The sequence below is a fragment of the Corythoichthys intestinalis genome, chromosome 7 (assembly GCF_030265065.1).
Source record: "Corythoichthys intestinalis isolate RoL2023-P3 chromosome 7, ASM3026506v1, whole genome shotgun sequence".
Lineage (NCBI taxonomy): Eukaryota > Metazoa > Chordata > Actinopteri > Syngnathiformes > Syngnathidae > Corythoichthys > Corythoichthys intestinalis.
In genome coordinates this window covers 24,297,652-24,311,459 of record NC_080401.1, presented here as the reverse complement: position 1 = coordinate 24,311,459, position 13,808 = coordinate 24,297,652, and the positions used below count along the sequence as shown (strand labels likewise).

Below are 13,808 nucleotides of genomic sequence, written 5' to 3'. Positions count from 1 at the left end.
AGCCCCCAAAAATTCAGACATAAATCTTTTATAAAGCATAAAAATGTAACAAATACATTTTCCAATTAGATTATTGCACAATTAACATGAGTTGTGCATAATTCGCCTCGTAGCGAATGAAGAGAACGCTTGGATACACACATACACATACAGTAGAGGTCCCTCTTAGTGAATTGGATGCCAGAAAGAAGCTAGGCAATAGCCAGTGGCAGAGCAGCTATAAGTATGTTACGTTCCGTAAACGCTGGGAGCTTGGAGTAGCAGCCCATACTGTATTTTTGCCTTTTGTATCCTGAAATTTCTTTTGTAACAAGAGGCAATATTATCCCCGTTGAGCCATGTCGTAACCTGAAAATTCTGTATGTAGCGATGTTCGTAAGTAGACATACCACTGTATTTTAAAAAAGAAAAAAAAACAATTTAAATCTATTTATCTGCATTTGTTGTTGTTTAGAACAATACTTTTGTCACATGACCAGTTCCTGTTTCTACGCAACCACCACTGCCGCCACTGTTCTTTGTCTAGCTAGCACATAGGCGCTTTGCTTGGCTTAAATGCCAGCAAAAGTCGGCCTCCTCGCTTGGTTCTCGATCAATTTGTTTTTTGGTTTTGTTTTGCGACCTTCACTCTCCGCTGCAGTTCGCCATGTAGCCGGACTAGGGTAGGCACTTTACTCATCTTATGTATACACTTAAGACATGATTAGCGGAATTGCTAACTAGCTTAGTGTTCCATGCTAAGTAGTAACGGCTCATCAACAAAGAATACAAACAATAAAATTGGCTTCATTTACTCATCTCTGACAGAGGCACACTCGCTCTAACAACATAAAAGAATCTAACTCTCGGCACATCGTGATATTACTTTATTGACTCAGCAACTCAAACTGAGTGTAGCAGTGAACTCTCCCTCTCACTCTTGCTCCAATCACTGGCAGGACAACTTTGTTTAAATGACCAGATCAAAGATGGTTGCTCCAAGTGTTAAATATGCAAATGTAATGTATTGTGTATTTATGTATTTTGTAAATGTATTTCTTAGACCTGTGATTATGGAGAAATTAATGTTTAAACACACACTCACACACACTATTTTGTGATATGCATTATGCCAACGCAAAAAATAAGATACTGGAACACAGGTGCTGGTAACAATGAGTATTAATGACATCAAGAGAAAGGGCAGGAAATCTGGGATACTCGCATTTGACTAAAATGGCTGCTCCCACGTCGCATGGCCATTTCCTGGAAACACTGGCTTTTATTGGTTTTCTCCACTGTTACGCTTAAAAAAACATTTAAATTCACTTTGTTTCAATTTTTTATACAAGATTATTTTTGCTGAGATGCACATGACAACGGTGCTGTCTTTTTAAAATTGTGGTTGTTACAACCATGTTCAGTATAAGATCTGCAAAAGTCTACATGGTCAGCATAGACTAGACTGGACTGAATGTTTGTTCTAGTGGGTGGCTTATGTGTGGGAATCAGTCTCTTCAACAGCAGAGCAGAGGGCTAGACAGGCAGTTAATGCTGCTGCATCCACGCGCAAGTGTTTTTGCTCTGCTGATTGCTTCTTGTTTGCCTTGCAAACTGCCAGATGGAGGAACATTACAATAATGGAATGTGTAGGCCCAGTAGAAACTCTCCAACTCCTATTAGATTGTGTGCTTGGCACACAAAGGCACAATTTAAATGCTTAGCACGAGATCTTAGATTGAGTTTTGTGTTCTCATTTGGCCAAACGTCACAGACATCAAGGTCACTCTTGGAGACGAATGTCTAATAAATGTTCTGTGGTCCATTTGTGTTGTATGTAGATAGTGACAGTGAAATCTCCAGCGGGACGGGAGATGTTTCAAAAGATTGTCCTGAGAAAATTCTGGAATTGTGGGGAGCAATCCTCAACAGATGGTAAGGCCATAAAACCTTTTTCCTCATAAAATAAAAATATACTGTACTAATGTAGTTTTAGTGGTAAAAGTCTTGCATACATTGTTTCACGTGTCCGTTGCTTTTGCATGGCATTAGGTAATTCCATCAATTTCTAGTTACATACAGATACTGTAAGACTTTTAACAACTTTATGCATGCTCAAAAAATGATATCTCCACCATCTATATGCAAACTAAAACCAACTAAAATCCAGTCCTAAAGAAAGAATACTGTTTAAAGATACATTTCACGAAAGCATATTTAAGATGAATTACTACGCATCACTTGTAATCCGGTGTGCATAGTTAAAGTACATTTAAAATAGAATACAGTATGCTGTTCCACTGTACATTTTAAAGTAATAGTGTATATGGGTGTTTTTTAGGCATGGGAACCTGTCCAGTCGTCCAAAAGGTTTGCACCCACTGGTCCGTAGTGGCATTCCAGAGCCATTGAGAGCTGAGGTATGGCAGCTGCTGGCCGGTTGCCACGACAACCATGACCTGCTTGAACACTACCGCATCCTCATCACCAAGGTAAATAAATTACTTGTAATTTCCCTTAACAAAAGTTCATTTTGGCTTGCTGGTGTATGTGCAAACAAATTTTGCCCTGAAAAACATCCCCCAGTTTTCCCAATTAGTCATTTACAATTACAGTATACTTCATTTTAAGTTTACAGCAATTATTTTTCACCGATTGGCTCGTGATCAGTCTCAGTGATATTTTTTGGTCAGAATCAGCTAGTATAGGTTCCTGCTCAAGTACAACTTGATACTGCACATATGAAGGGTGTAACGATAAGAGGTGGGAATCTTGGGGCACCTAACGATTCGATTACGATTCAGAGGCTACGATTAGCTATTAGCTGCTTTTAATGTTTCGTACATCAGTTACAAAAATTGTACAAAAATCCTCTCAGGTTTAAATAAACTACTATTTCAGTATTAAGTTAACAGTTCAAAACAGTAAATGAAATGCTCAAGTCCCCATTCTGTATCAGCAGCTTTAAACTACATTCAATTAATTGATTAATTAATTAATTAATTTAATTTAATAATTTCATGCTGTGAATCAACCGTTAAAGTTGTTAAAATTGCTCCTGTTATTCCATAATTTCCCTTCTGTCTTCTTTTTACATGTGAAAGTCTTAAAGCTGTTTCATCATTTAAAGATCGATTCAAGTCAGGATTTTGCCGATTTAGGAGTACAGTGATACCTCAGCTCACGAACGCTTAAGCTCACGAACTTTTCGCCTCAAGAACATTAAATTCGCGAGCATATATTCTCTGCTGACGAACTAGTTTTCGGCGGACGAACCAATTCACGCGGTCGAAAAGCGCCACGAGAAGCTGACGCACGCTCACGGCGTCCCAGTTCGTCCCCTCACTTTCGTTGAGTGCGGACGTGGTTTGTGTTTGATAGACATTTTGGACCATATTGAGTGTACTTTTGCTATTATGGGACCGAAAAAGTTACCTACAGTCCTTATGGAAGGTGACTCGTGTTACCAATTCGCCCTCGACTGGTAATTGGCGGTGCTTTCAGCTTCCCACCGTAGTGAGAGGTGGACCGGCGAGTCACGTTGGCTCGTTGTCGTCGGTTGTCTTCGGTTCGCCCGATTTCCTCTCCAGAAAGGAGGCGGCGTGCATACAAACACCCAGAGGCGTCGGATGGCTTTTTGTGGGCACTTTTATTAACAACCAAAAGCATGTGGGGGGCATAGCAGTGGAGTCTACGCTAACTGCGCACTTTGCCGGTAACACTCTCCTTCCAAACAGTAACTCCCTCCCTCCCTCCCTCCTCCTCCCACTCCATTCCATCAAGCCATCACCTACCATCACAAAGGTAAATAAAACGACTTTATTATACAGTACAGTTTATTTCTTTAATTATAATACAATAGCACATTTATTATACATAAAATAAGGTATATTTTTGTGTAGTTTTAAGGCTTATTTAGTAGAAAATTATGTTTTATGGGGACCTGGGAACGGATTATTCTCATTTTAATGGTTTCTTATGGGAAATAAATGTTCGGAAGACGAACTTTTCGCCTTACACACACTTTCTGGGAACCAATTATGTTCGTGAGCTGAGGTATCACTGTATTTTATATATAAAGTTAATTAGGGTCGCTTGAAAGGTTCGCCACAACAGCCTCCAAGAGAAGTCTACTGCTTTAAGATGGCGGCTGTTTACTGATGCCAGCGAGTAAGCCTGAACGATATATCGTTTAAACATCGCCATCGCGATGTGTGCGTGCGCGATAGTCCCATCGCAAGGAAGTGCGATAGTTTTTATCTTTTTTAATCCACATACACCCTGCTTTCTGCTCTGCGCAGAGCCTCACACGCTCTTTGAACCTCACAGTCACTGCAGCACTTGCTTATTAAAGTTAACGATGCTGGTATCTTTGATCTTGCCAAAGAAGCGGCCATCACAGCGCAGCAGCTGTCAATCATCGTTTAAGACAGTTTCTGCAAGGAAGCCGCTTTGGAATGAATGTGTGTGTGCGTGTGCGTGTGTGTGTGTGTGTGTGTGTGTGTGTGTGTGTGTGTGTGTGTGTGTGGAGACGTTTGAGACATATAAATTAAATGCCAGAAGTGATCATGAGGAGTTTGTAATTTCTACATGTCCAACAAGAGTCACAGCTAAGGTAGATAAACAGAAGTATTTAATAAAGCCAAGAATTTTTCGACTACAGTACTTAATTCTTGTTAAAAAATGATTTGGTTGGACAGTTATGTTTAAAACTGATCATAATATAACATAACATTTGAAGTGCTTAAAACCATTTATATATATATATATATATATATATATATATATATATATATATATATATATATATATATACACAGTGGGGAGAACAAGTATTTGATACACTGCCAATGGGATTGGCAGTGTATCAAATACTTGTTCTCCCCACTGTATATACACATTTTTTTAAATCATACTTTAGGGAAAAGGTGAAAAATAAAAACATGCCTTATATGTATCTCTTTCCAATGCTAAATCTGAATAAATACATTGAGCACACACACACACAAAAAAATAAAAATTTGGGGGGCAGGGTGCGCAACTTCGCAGTTTTTCCACTTATCGCGGCGGGTTCTGGTCCCCATTAACCTCGAAAAAAAAGGGATCACTGTACACTGGTCATTGAGAGTCATCCAAAGTCTTTCCAAACAGCTATTCAAGTCAACTAGTGAAAGTTTCTTTAAAAAAAAAAAAAAAAAAAAAAAAATATATATATATATATATATATATATATATATATTTTTTTTTTTAATATTGCAATATAATATCGCAAACCCCCCCAAAATAGCAGCAATAGTTTTTTCCAATATCGTTCAGGCCTACCAGCGAGTCTGTCATTTCGCATCTAGTTTTCTATACATGTGCTAACGCGGCCAAGCCTGTAATTTCGCATCTAGTTCTACAAGTATATACATGTGATTGACACATTACATTGTATTTTCATAGTCTTGAGTTATACCATTATATAGCGTTTTATTTGATACCACTGTTAGTGATTTTTGTATTAATGAGCAAATCTCTCAAAGTATGTGGATAGTTGAGGTCCATCTTTGGTTTTTGAGTGAATTATTTGTTAATCGGGGAGAATGACATCGCTTGCTGGTTTAGGCAGCAGCAGCTGGGTGTGGAGGTGACATAAACATTCAAGGAGGACAAAGATCTTGACTTTTATGAGAAATACAATACTCTTTCTCTCTACTGCAGACCGATGAGTAAATCTACCAACCGCATTCAAAAGGCACAAAGGATGAAGTCAGGATAGTCTGGTGAGAAAGATGGAGTGAGCGAATAAATATGGACGCATAAATGATTTTGTCACTGAGGAAAGGATTAGAGGGAGGGAATCCATGTAAACAACGGACAGTCTGGCAGATTTTTCTCTTTTCTGAGTCACATTTGGACCGTTATCACCTACGTACATTTAGGTTGTTATCTTTCTCATGCAGTTTCTCTTTTCAGGGCAATAAGAAATGCCTCAAAATGTCTGCCTTTCCTTTTTCTTAATAATTGTCCCTCTACGCCATGATCTTTAAATATTTTACTCCCATCACAAAGACTCCAATGTTTTCTATAGGCGGTCCCCATTTTTGTTGTTTTGTTTCAAGAGACAGTTTTTGTCCCTCCTTTCTTACATAAACCCAAGCCTTTTTTTTCTCAGATGATTTATTCTCAATTCACTGACTGGTGCACACCCACCTCCTGTCTTGTTGTAGTATGGTATTGATAGGCGGGTGGTAGGGCTATTAATAGCAGCAGAAAATGAATGGATGGAACTGAGGGAATATAAAGGAGAGGCAATGAGGGAACAATGACAGTGATGGTGAGGGTGATGTGGAGCATATTAATGTCTATTCTCTGGGCTCAGTGACAACATTAATGATAATTGAGTTCTAAGTAATTGAACTGTTGCCCTTATTGGAAAGGTTTAAGTGTTAATAATAGCAGTTTGTGCCAACAAAATATCTGGAGATGGCTTTTGTTTATAGTTATTTAACATCTGATGAATGTCAATTCACCTTTTAATCATTTAATTTTAAATTATTATTGCTAAATTATTATTGCTATTTCAATTTTTACGAGCTACAAGGTTTCTCAGTGTTGAGCATGAAATGAAAGCAAAAAGAAGACACAAACAGCCACATAAAAAAACAGGCTAAGCAAAAAAGTAGAAAAATTTTAATAACAGAACATAGTAAATTCACCATTCCTTGCAAGGTAGTGGGAGGAGGAGATTATTTAATCCCACCCAATTTATCAAATATTGAAGTTGAACATTTTTCAATACTTTTTACCTGCAAAAATAATGTATTTAATGTTATTTAACCCCCCATTAGTCATCACCTTATTGTGGTAGAGTGTGTCCCAATGATCCTAAGAGCTATGTGGTCTAGGGCTTTGTTCCCCAGGCAGATTTACCCTTGGTGAACAGGTCCTAGGTGAGGGACCAGAAAAAGAATGGCTCAATAGACAACTGATGGTGACAAACAAAAATGAATGACGTTTTCCTTCGCCCGGACGCTGATCACTGGGATCTCTCTCCTGAGCCAAGCCTGGAGGTCCACTAAAATAGCATGGAAATAGGATTTTCTTTGCAAACCCTATAAAAGGACTTCGGTGGTTATTAAAACTAATGGGGAAAAACACAATAGCTCACTTATTTCCAATAAAAATATGAACACATTTTTTGTTATAAGTGTGTAAAAAGACTCTTTATTCTTGTGCTTTTGATGATCACACTGCATTTTGAACTCACATTGACCCACCCCATTAATGGTCATTCTACTTCCTGCAGTTTCTGTCCTTTAGGTGTGAACGGTGACTTCGTAGTTATTCATTTATTGAATATTTATTGGCGAGTGCCCTGGAGCCAGCAAGTTTGACACTACAAGATTGCACATACCATGTTCCGCGTTGCATTGCTTACGATTACATTCATTGTACAGTCACAAATGCACAAATTTGTTACACATGCACACCACGCACGCACGCACGCATGCACGCACACACACAACCACAAACCCACACCCACGCCCAAACACCTTAACACACACTATAGCCAGAGGGCATCTGAGACATTTTCAAATAAGTAACTCTCTCTGCTGTCGCAGCACTATATTTGTGGTTGGGTTTGGTGTTTGCTGGTGACATTTTAACAACCTTTTGTTTCTCTAGTGCTAGTACAGTTGAATCCACATCTTAAAAAGCTTGGCCACCTATTTCTTGGCTTGTCTTTCCAAAGCCCAGTGACACACAGCAGCCAATCGATTCAGGGATCAGGACCTCTCCCTGACTTCATCACATGTAAAGCAACAGTTTCGCAATGAGATTTTATCTAGTCTTGACAGCAGAATAGGATGCCTTTATTGTTATTATACAGAGAACAATGAGATTTAAAGCTTCGCCATTATAAGCAACACATTAAAAAAAAGCACAAGTACAATACAAAATCAGGATACTTGGTTCCAATAAAAGGAATAAAATAAAAATCACGGTTCTGGTTGCTGATTGCTTTTCATTTTTCTTTCTATTTTTTACTATTTTTTTATTACTTTGAATACTTTAAGTGTCATTTATATATCACTGTACTTTCTTTGAATACGTTCAAGTGCCAAATTATGAACAACCTTTTTTCAAAACATTTATTTTAGTGTTAATTCAATAAATTGCCTTTGCCCCAAATTGTTTTATATACAAGATTATAGTGAACGCTTCATTTATAGAATTACACTTTCCACTTTACACAATTACACTTTAAGCACTTTGAATTGCCTTGTGTTGAATTGTGCTATATAAATAAATTTGCCTTGCCTTGCCTTTCCAGGAAACTTAGTAACATTTTGCTATGCACGAAATAACTTCATCAGGATTCCTATTATATGTGTCAAAATGACTTCTATAAAAAATACCTGTACTTAGTAACTGACCTTTGCCTTTTAGCCCATGACGGTACAATACTCGTTTCCCTGTGGATAATGACACATCACTTCAGCCAGAATATTCCATCTATCAGGCACATTTCAGACCAATGCTTGCTCTCTTCAGGGACACAGAACCCATCTTCATCTTGAGTGGTAAAGTGGCTTGGGCTTAATTTTTGCAAATAGATGAATGTGCCACATTCAAGCTTCTAGAAATTGCACCCAAGAATGAATCAGACTTGTGAACGTCCACAAATTCATTCATTCAATCATTCATTCATTCATTCATTCATCTTCTGGGCCACTTCTCCTCACGAGGGTTGCGGGGGGTGCTGAAGCCAATAGGCAGGGTACACCCTGATTTGGTTGCCAGACAATCGCATGGAAACAATTTAGCGTGTTCAGTCAACCTACAATGCATGTATTTGGGATGTGGGAGGAAACCAGAGTACCCAGAGAAAACCCACGCAGACACAGGGAGAACATACCTACCCCACACAGGAAAGCAAGAGCCCGGGATTGAACCCTTGATTTTAGAACTGTGAGGCGGACGTTCTAGTCACTGCCTCACCGTACTGCCTAATCCACAATTAATTTATCTTGTCACTTTTTTTTAACTATGCCATAATGTTACACAAAGAAGTAATTGACTAAAATATTGTAAATAAACTGGAAAAAAAAAAGTCTTCAAAAAGCTTCGGGAAAAACATCATCTGCGTGCTCCCAAAGGCTTAAATTGAAAAGAACTTTTATTGCTATAGAGGAAGTTAAAATGTTTTTTTTTTCTCTGAATAAGAGACGTGTATTAGATTTCTAATTTAATTTCCCACATGTTTATAATCTTAAAATTTATTGTTACAGTTTCAGGAAAAAACAGTTTGTTTTCAATTAAAAAGCTTGAACTTCATGGAAAGAAAAGGGAAAACATGGACAATTTCAGTCAATTTTTAAATAACTACTTAAATTAAGTTTGACTGTCTCAAGTTTTCAATGTTGGCCTTTAATTGATCTCAACTCAACTGTTATGGTTGTCTTGTTTCACCTCCATTATGAGCAGGCTTAATCACTTCATGCAATTGTTTGACAAGACTAGCCTGATTCCATGCTAGAAAGTGAAAAAAAGAAATGTTCCTTTTATATACTAGTATGTATATATATATATATATAATATGTGTGTGTGTGTGTCAACTTCTGATTTTAACTACGTAGGTCTAATAAACAACCATTCAAACTTAGTGAATGTAGATCCGCAATTCAGAAAACCACATAAACATTGGGAGAGCATGCAATCTCCACAGACGAAGGTCAAAGCTTGTACAATCTAATATGTTGTGTTAACTACTGTTTTACTTTACCGTGTAATCATGATAATTTTTATTCAATACATGGCCAATGTTTTTCCTCTGTAAAGCAAATTGACTTGTTGGGGAACAAACAGCAAATGCTTAATCATGCAGTTTACTGTAAATAACATAAGTCTTGGACATTTGTATTTGCCCTTTAAAGGTCTAAAATCTCATCAATTCCATACAGCCTCTCAAAGAGTACAACACGCTGTTACGACCACACCCCTACAATCCCGTTCTTCCGCAAGTGTAGGGACCAGCTGCACTCACACTATGGCCATCGTACAGCTTTGCCACACCACTACCATCCTCCCCACTTTACAGTATAGGTCTATTTACGGCCCCGTTCCTTATTACGCTCTGCGTGTCTCTTTAATGGAGCCCTCCAGCTCCTACTCGCATATCCATTGCATGAACCAATAGACACCATAAAAGGACTTCTTTTTACTCTCCCTTCATAACTTTAAAAGAATTGTAATCTTTTTGATCGAGTACCTCCCAGCAGAGAATTTTAAGAATTTAACAAATAATGGCATTTCAATTTTCTAATGTTTGATGGTGGAGAAAAACATCTATAAGGCCATTATTTCCAGAAAGTAGGTAAAATTGCTGTTTATTTTTGCTTCTTTATACCTGTGTTCTAATCTGTCAGCATTTACGTGTTGTGCACTGGCAGTGCCTGCTGACATCGCTAACGTTTTGCACAAACATTAGAATATTTGTCACCGGTACGTGACATTGTGTAATATAAATATATAAGTATGATAAAAGAGTCCTCCCCACCTTAATTTCTTAGTCATCTATGCTGATTGTTTTCCCAATGATGATGCTAAATCCAATGGTTGTCTCGGCTTGGCTTGGCTCAATCAAACTGTTAGGTAGCAGCCCACAGCCGCTCTAGCATCCAATAAAGAATTTGAAAAAACACTTATTGCTCAATCTGAGGAACTTGCCATTTTAATTTGCTTCACGGCCCAAACTGGGAAGCCCACAGCCTTCTCTGCTGTTCTGACATCCTGGATGACAGTCTGTTAGTTACGTCTGGCTAAAAGGAGCTTGGGAGTATTTGACTTCAAATTCGTCCCAAAATATCAGTCCCATGAGTTTGTCATTTTCTGTGTTTAATCATTATTTTTTCATTCATCGTAGGTCTATTACTTACATTTCACATCGTCATTTATTTCGAAAAGACTTGTTTTCGCTTTAACAATTCCACCTACAGGAATCTTACATATGATGATATGTTTTTTTGTGGACAACAAAGAATATACAGTGCTGGCTAAAAGTATTGGCACCCCTGCAATTCTGTCAGATAATGCTCAATTTCCCCCAGAAAATGATTGCAATTACAAATGCTTTGGTAGTCATACCTTCATTTATTTTTCTGGCAATGAAAAAACACAAAAGAGAATGAAAATACAAATTAAATCATTATAATTTTACACAAAACTCCAAAAATGGGCCCGACAAAAGTATTAGCACCCTCAGCCTAATACTTGGTAGCACAACCTTTTGACAAAATAACTGTAAACAACCACTTCCGATATCCATCAATGAGTTTCTTACGATACTCTGCTGGAATTTTAGACCATTCTTCTCAGGCCAACTGCTCCAGGTCTCTGAGATTTGAAGGGTGCCTTCTCCAAAACTCCCATTTTCTCACCACAGGTGTTGTATGGGATTCAGGTCTGGACTCATTGCTGGCCACTTAAGAAGTCTCCAGTTCTTTCTCTCAAATCATTTTTTTAGTGCTTTTTGAAGTGTGTTTTGGGTCATTGTCCTGCTGGAAGACCAATGACTTCTGAGGGAGACCCAGCTTTCTCCCACTGGGCCCTACATTATGCTGCAAAATTTGTTGGTAGTCTTCAGACTTCATAATGCAATGCACACGATCAAGCAGTCCAGTGCCAGAGGCAGTAAAGCGATCCCAAAACATCAGGGAACCTTCGTCATGTTTGATTTTGGGGACAGTGTTATTTTCTTTGAAGGCCTCTTTGTTTTCCCTGTAAACTCTATGTTGATGCCTTTTCCCAAAAAGCTCTACTTTTGTCCCACATTCTTCCAAAACGTTTTTGGCTTTCTCAGGTAAGTTTTGGCAAACTCCAGCCTGGCTTTTTTTATGTCTTTATGTGGGGTCTTCCAGGGTATCCTAACATAGAGTGCCTTTTCATTCAGACGCCGATGGATAGTACGGGTTGACACTGTTGTACCCATGGACTGCAGGACGGCTTGAACATGTTTGGATGTTAGTCGAGGTTCTTTATCCACCATCCGCACAATCTTTCGTTGAAATCTCTCGTCAATTTTTCTTTTCCTTCCGCATCTAGGGAGGGTAGCCACAGTGCCATGGGCTTTACACTTACACACTGGAGATGGACTTGTATCCTTGAGATTGCCCATGCTTCCTCACAGTGTTGCTTCTGAAGTCCTCAGACAGTTCTTTGGTCTTCTTTTCTCAATGTGGTACACACAAGGACACAGGACAAAGGTTGAGTCAACTTTAATCCATTTTAACTGGCTGCACGTGTGATTTAGTTGTTGCCACCACCTGTTATATGCCACAGGTAAGTAATAGGTTCTGTTAATTACACAAATTAGAGAAGCATCACATGATTTTTCAAAGGGTGCCAAAACTTTTTTCCGGCCCATTTTTGGAGTTTTGTGTAAAATGATAATGATTACATTTTTTTTCCCATTCTCTTTTGTGTTTGTTCATTGCACACAAAATAGATGAAGATAATACTACCAAAGCATTTGTAATTGCAATCATTTTCATTGGCGAAATTGAGCAATATCTGACAGAATTGCAGGGGTGCCAATACTTTTGGCCAGCACTGTAAAAGCATCTAAAAGCTTAAAAAAATGTCAAAAAAAAACAATACACACACATACAAACTGTAGGTGTCCATGTTTGCATCCTGAAATTTACAAAGAAAGAATTTATCTAGAAAGGTTTATTTGATTAAAAATCTCTTTGCCAACCAAATTAAAATCATCAGTGTGCAGAGTTGCATCCGTCTCATTCAGCCATCCGGGTAGCCTAAGTAACCTAGTGTCACTCCGCTTCAGTTACAAATGACAAAAAATAAAATCCACTTTACCTTGACTTCTTAGATTTCACAGGATGAATCCTTGAAATTCCAAAGGTGCATGATGAACCAGGCTAACAGCTGTCAGTGCTTGCATAGCAGTTTGATCGTTGACCACTTTGACTATCCATTCTCATCCGGCCTTTGTGTTGGCAATCACATAGCAGCATCTTCATAACAAAATATTACGTCCTTTTTAAGAATTTGCATAGTCTTTGACATTACAATAAGTTCTACAAAATTAAAATGCAACCCTGTCAGTAAGCGTAATTTTTAATATCACACACACACACACACGCACACACACACACACACACACACACACACACACACACACACACACACACACACACACACACACACACACACACACACACACACACACACACACACACACACACACACACACACACACACACTCAATTCCACAATTTCAAATCTTGTGCTGTACCAGGTGTCGGAAAGATTGCTGTTGGATAAAAACTCTTTGAGTTGGTTTGTTCTTGTTTTGATTGTTCTAAACCACCTTCCTGAAGGTTGAACTTAGGGGTCTTTCAGGATTTTTTTTGTGTCATTTTGAAGCATTTTGCATAATGGGGCTTTGTTGTTGAGATCTGTCTTAACCACCCATGGTTAGCCTTAAATTGTTTTTCTGTAGAGACATCACACATTAGAAGAAGCTTTAATTGTAAAAAAAATCCCCAGTGTTTGATGAAGTGCGACAAAGCGGCTGACTAGCTTTTTTTAGCTTTAGCAACCAGGAGCCATTTGAAGAAAAGAATGGGTATCTATTCGTTACTACTTACTACTACTAAGTTAATTTTGTCTACACTTAGATTAGTTTATTTATTTTTTCTTTTTTCTTTTTTTTAAAATCACAAACAATTGTTTTAGGTTGTTTAAATTATAATCAGTCCTCTGTAGTGGCACCAAGTGTCTACTCATGACAACAAGTTGGCACATACCTGTAATTTACT

The 13,808-nt window shown here is 38.2% G+C and overlaps 1 protein-coding gene across 1 annotated transcript in view; it reads left to right on the top strand.

Annotated features, from left to right (window-relative positions):
* The window catches only part of rabgap1l (RAB GTPase activating protein 1-like), a 164,483-nt gene that overhangs the window by 40,288 nt on the left and 110,387 nt on the right, over positions 1-13,808 (top strand). Inside the window, exons 12-13 of the mRNA XM_057840616.1 lie at positions 1,821-1,914; positions 2,321-2,471. Coding sequence (XP_057696599.1) covers positions 1,821-1,914; positions 2,321-2,471 — 245 coding nt within the window. The remainder of the gene's footprint in view (positions 1-1,820; positions 1,915-2,320; positions 2,472-13,808) is intronic.